Here is a 5,793-nt window from a genome sequence, read left to right on the forward strand (position 1 = left end):
GTGGTGGGCCCCGCGGCCCACCCGTCAACAGGAGCCACTCGGTGCCGGAGAACATGGTGGAGCCGCCTCTGTCGGCCAGGGTGGGCCGCTGCCGCAGCCTGAGCACCAAGAGGGGCCGGGGAGGCGGAGAGGCTGCCCGATCCCCTGGGCCTCTGCCCCAGAGCAAGCAGGACGGAGGCGAGACCCTGTATGTCACTGCAGACCTCACCCTTGAGGACAACCGGCGGGTGATTGTCATGGAGAAGGGACCCCTTCCCGGCCCCACGGCGGGGCTAGAGGAGAGCAGTGGTCAGGGACCAAGCTTGCCGGGGGCCCTGCTGGGGCAGGGCCAGGACTTCCAGCAGTCTGCAGAGTGTCGGCTGAAGGAAGAGGGTCCCAGGGACCCGGCAGACCCGAGCCAGCAGGGTAGAGTGAGAAACCTCAGAGAGAAGTTCCAGGCCTTGAACTCTGTTGGTTGATGCTGACTCCTAGGGGAGGGAGGAGTCATGTTGGAGGTTGGGGAAGAATCTGGGCATCCTTCCCCTCAAGCCTGGGCTCATGGAGCCCCTGCCCAGGGTCCCCTCTGCCCTTCGGGAAGGATGCTCCCGTGTGCAGGGGTCTCCTGCCTGTGCCATCCGCTGGGGCTCGAGACAACTTCCCACTCACCTATGAGGCTGGTGTGGCTGCTTCCCTTGTAAATAGTTCTTTTCTGGTAAGAAGCCAAATATCGAAGCTCACCTCTTCCCAGAGAGCAAGCTTTGCTCAGGCCTGCAGCGTTGGCTGGCCATGGCCACAGCCAGACCGAGGAGCCCACCCCCAGCGAGACTCAGGCAGTGGCCTGGAGAGGCTTTACTCTGTAACTGTGGCTTTTCTTAGGGTCCAGGTAGGAATGAAGCCGATAATTTATTGCTTTCCATTCTGTGGTATGATGTGCGCGTGCGTGAGTGTGCGGCCTCTGTTTATTCCCCTCCTGTCAAGAATGAAGTGGATGCAGTTCAGGTACTTTTGAGGGTTGTTGCGCTGACCCTGTGGTTGTCGCTGATGTACACACATTTCATTATTTGCCAATGGTGCAATAACCACTGCTGACCAACCCACTATGTGTGAACTCCTTCCTGGGCCTGGCTGGGGTAGGGAAGGTTATTCGTGGGCCAGGGATGTCTTAGGGAGATGGAGACATGGAGGTGGTTCCTTCCACACTCATTGGTCACCTGAGCTCATGAAACATAAGGCACTTGGGTACTGGTAGGGGAGGTGGGGCAGGAGGATGTGAGGTTGGGAGCTTGCTCTCTGCTGCCTAGACTCCCATGGGCTTCTCTGTCAAGCAGCAGCCTGCTGTCCTGTCTAGGGTAGAGAGTCCCGCATGCCAGCCTTTTGCTCTTTTCCCCAAGGGCCAGAGTTGGACTAAAAAAAGGGAGGTGGTGAGGTAGACCGTTTTTCTCATAAGCAGAAGTTCCCAGTATCTGGTGCCTTTTGCACTTCTCTCCAGTTCCCAGGAAACGTCCTAGAAGGCAAGGATTCTTTTTTTTTTTCTTTTTTTTAAAAGAGATGGAGTCTCATTCTGTCACCCAGGCTGGAGTGCAATGGCGTGATCTTGGCTCACTCCAACCTCCGCCTCCCAGGTTCAAGCGATTCTTGTGTGTCAGCCTCTCAAGTCGCTGGGACTATAGGCACGAGCCACCACACCCAGCTAATTTTTTGTATTTTTAGTAGAGACGGGGTTTTGCCATGTTGACCAGGCTGGTCTCAAACTTCAGACCTCAGGTGATCCACCCACCTCGGCCTCCCAAAGTGCTGGGATTACACGGGTGAGCCCCTGTATCTGGCTGAAGGCAAGGATTCTAAACTTGGAGACTAGAAATGTCCTAAAGGTGTCTGCAACATTGGATGAGGAGTACTAGTGCATTTTTCTGGGATGATTCCTCCCTTTTTATCACATTCTCAGAAGTGTCTTTGATTCAGAAGAGTTAGGAATGCCTCCCTATTTCAGCTGGGTTTTCTGCCCTTTCTCCACAGTGGTCCGGCCTCATTTTGCTCAATTTTTTTTTCTGACTGGGGCCTGGGAGGTGGACGCTGCAGGGCCTGGATGGTAGAGCTGCCTGACAAGTGTTCAGCGGGGCTGCTGGGCCAGGGCCCTGTGGGCCTTCTGACCCAACTTGAAGATGGGTCTGCTGAGTCTAACAAGGTCAAGGGAAGATCAGAGGGACCTAGATTCTTTTTTTTCCCCCACTTGAAATGGAGTCTTGCTCTGTCACCCAGGCTGGAGTGCAGTGATGCAATTTCGGCTCACTGCAACCTCCACCTCCCTGACCCTCACATTGTCCAGTGCCCTTGTGGTTACTCAGCATCATATCTTGAGACTGGCCTGGCAGGAGCCAGTGACTGTGGAATGACCACAGAAGATTCAGGGCAGCTGCCAGACCAGGGGCTACCTCTGCCCTTCGCTGTTTCTGCTCAAGAGAGGTTGTCACTAGCCTCTGATCTTCCCTTAAAGAACCCAACTGGGGCTCTTCAGAGGGTGGGGCCCAGGAAGTTGTAGTTAACCCCTTCTCCAGGCAGTCCTTACACAGCCATCTAGGTATGCCTGGGAACCTTGCACCAGGTGGGTGGTTCTCACTGGCTGCCCATTGGAATCATCTGAGGAGCCTTTTGGAAACGGTGCTTACATTCCATCTCCCTAGACCAACAGAAACCGCCCTCTGGAGGTGAATCCCAGGCTTAGAGATTCTGATGATTCTGTGGTCCAGGAGTGCTGAGATCCGTCCTGAGTTCTGTGGGGAGGGGCCTGGACTGATCATTGCTCGGAAATGATTTTGCCCTACAGCAGGCCTTCAAGTTGATCAAATGCATGAATGAGCAAGCTTTTCTCGGAGTTTGTGGTGAAGCCCAGGACCTGGGTGCTTGCAGTCGTCCCCATAAGGCTCCCAGGGACAAGCTGGAGAGTCTGGCTGTCCCTCTGTCTCCATGGTGCCAGCCCTCTTAGACCCAGTTCAAAGGGAGAGGAGGCTAGTCAAATAAGAAACTGAGAGAAATATGGAGCATTATTGATTTATTAGAAAAACTAGTAAATGGGATTCCTCTGGTTGGTGGAAGCACGGTTGAGCAGGTGGAGGACAGGACCCAGCTGGCCCCAGGGCCAGCCCCAGATTGCATGGTCTGTGCCCAACAGGGTTGCACTCCTCTGCAGCCGCCGCCTCCTCGTTTCCTCCCTGAGCTTGTTTGTCCAAGCCACCAAGCCATGTGGTCCCACTGGCTTCGTCCTCCTCTGGATTCCTGCCCCCCTCCCATGAAGGAAGGAAGAGGATTCAGGGTCGGCCTTGGGGACCCTGGTTGCCTCCGATAGGCAGGAAGGAGGAGGGATGTGGAGGAGAGGCTGAGCCTTCCACGGGCCTCCTGTTAGGGGTGCTAGTGGAGGCCAGGTTGGGGAGGAAAGCCCAAGGACCCTCCACACCTCCCATAGCCAGTCAGTTGAGGCCGGGACAAAGGGGAAGGAGAGGGAAGGAGGACTGCCTGCCCGTGCCCGGAAGGAGCTTCCTCTAAACTGCCCTGGGGAGGAAGCCTGGTATGCTGGTGTGGACTGGAGCTGTGTCAACCTAGTTTAGGAATACTGTCAAAGAAAAGACTGTAAAGTAGAATAAGGAGAGAAAAAAAAAGACCTTGCCAGGGTACTGGGAGAGCTTAGCCCTGTGTGGCACAGGGCCTCCCAAAGCTGGATGCCTGCGGTTTCAGTCCAGTTGGTCGAATGTCTTGGGGCCTGGGTGACAGGAGGGATGTGTGGGGAGCTGGCAACAGAATGGTCACATGCAGCTGGCTGCCCTGGACCAGCCCGGGGGACCTGGGGTGGTGAGATGCTAGCTCTTCCACTGGAGTCCTTCTTTTCTTGGGTCTGTGGAGTTGCTTGCTGGAAATGACTCACTTCAGGTGCTGATTTGGCACACGTGGAAGGGGGAGGGTGGGCCCTTGTCCCTTGGCTCCCTAAAGACTGGCCGAGGGAAACAGTTGAGGGAGATGCTTGCCACCATCTGCCCTTCAGCAAGGAACCTGCTTTCTGCCCCAGAGGACATACCCGCAAGTGCACCAAAGGCCTACTTTATTGCTAGGTGAGTGCAGTCATCTCACTGCCTTGGTTTCCCCAGATACAGAAAGAGGCTGGTGAGTGGTACACACTAGGTTCCCTGTATAGGATCATATGCACTGAAGCCCAATGAAGACCTTGCCCACCAGGGCGGGAACCTGGGGATATCAGGCTCCATTGGATGACGTCTTCCTTCCTGTAGCTCCTGCCTGCTGCAGTTGGTGTCTCCCTGACAGTGTCAGAGCCACAGGGTGGGACTGATTTCTGCTGGCACTGGTCAGCACTCAGGGTTCCTCAGGGGGCCTCATTCTGGATGCCTGCCCCTGTGGCTTCTACCTGAACCTCACCTCCTTCATCTCCATGGAACTAAGGTCCTTCACACAGGGAAAGTGATAGAAACTGCCTGCAGGCCCTGGGGACTTCTATGGTTTCCCTGGGGGAGAATGCTGCCACCCGCACCCCACCTGCTTGACTCCTCTCTTGGACCTAACCCTAGTTAGATACTGGGCCAGAACTGTGTTGCTTTCAGAGTAGAGTGGTGGGAAAATCCTTGTGGAGTGACTTTTCTCTCCCTCCAGAAGTATGACCTGGGCAGCAAGGGGAAGGCCATTCCTGAAGACGTAGGTTGCAGAACTTGTGGCCCTCAGGGCTGGAAAGTGGTAGATATTTGACCTCTGTACTCATGTGACACTCCCCGCCACCCCCCACCCAAGACCTGGGGCCAAGACCTTCTGGAGAAGCTGATCAAGGGGTACCACACCTTCACGGCTGTGGCCCCGACATCTGTCCCAACTGTGCAGGGGTAGCTGTCACGGGTGGTGATGTCAAGGCATGGCTGCATCTGCCACCCCGAGATGATAGGTGATCAACTTTGTTGTCTGCCCAGCCGTACCTTCCGAAGTCCCAGCTGCAGACAGGATGCAGTTGGACATTTGGCTTTGGGATGCTTCACTGCAGGGGTATCCATCTTGTATCTGGGGGCCCACACTGTCCCCTAGGGGGCCTACATCTGTCGGATATTGCTGGTTTGGCTGCCACTGGGAGTCGGGGGAGGGTCCTAGCATCGAGAGGGACAGCCTTAGGCAGTGTTGTGACCTACTCCTTCAGATCACAGCCCTGTGCCCTAGCCACAGTTTTCAATGAGGAATGGTCTGACCTTGCTGCCCCTCCTGGGACTGCCTGTGGTGGCACAAGGGTGCTGGAGGCACTCAGCCAGGCCCTGCCAACCGTGGAGGGTGCCCTTTGATCTGGGGGGAGAAGCAGAGAGGAGGGATGTGGTGGCCCCTGAGGTGAGAGTTCCAGTTCTGCGGAAGCCCAGCGGGGAGGAGGTTGGCAGCACCCAAGGCCCTGCACCCAGTCTGGTCCCCTCAGCCCCCCACAGCCCCTGACCCAGAGCTAGGGCTTTGTGGGCCACCTGAAGGCTCCTTCCTCATGCCCCTAGGTGGCTGGCCATGCATTTCCAGTGCCCTCCTCCTTTCCCCTTTCCCTGGCTGCCACCAGGTGGGAGGTGACCCCAAGCAAGACTTGCTTTAGGAACGGGCAGCGTTTGAGGAACCCCATCAGCCTTCTCCAGCTCTTTTTTTTTTTCTTTTTTTTTTGTTTGGTTGGGGGTAAGGGGCCTGCGCACCCTCGGCTCAGGAGGAGGGTGGGAGAGGAAGGCGTGTGCCTCAGAGAACCGTTTCCTGCCCCCAGGCCTGGAGGCCCCGAGGGCGCCAGAGGAGCTGGGAGCCCCTGTCCCC

At 56.4% G+C, this 5,793-nt stretch overlaps 1 protein-coding gene across 1 annotated transcript in view; it reads left to right on the top strand.

The window, feature by feature from the left end:
* PLEKHG3 (pleckstrin homology domain containing, family G (with RhoGef domain) member 3) overlaps nucleotides 1–1,076 on the top strand; it is a 29,297-nt gene extending 28,221 nt beyond the window's left edge. The window contains exon 17 of the mRNA XM_011978330.1: nucleotides 6–1,076. Within this exon, the coding sequence (XP_011833720.1) occupies nucleotides 6–458 (453 nt within the window). The 3' untranslated portion in view covers nucleotides 459–1,076. The remainder of the gene's footprint in view (nucleotides 1–5) is intronic.
* Nucleotides 1,077–5,793: the final 4,717 nt, after the last annotated feature.

The sequence above is a fragment of the Mandrillus leucophaeus genome, unplaced genomic scaffold (assembly GCF_000951045.1).
Source record: "Mandrillus leucophaeus isolate KB7577 unplaced genomic scaffold, Mleu.le_1.0 Scaffold192, whole genome shotgun sequence".
Lineage (NCBI taxonomy): Eukaryota > Metazoa > Chordata > Mammalia > Primates > Cercopithecidae > Mandrillus > Mandrillus leucophaeus.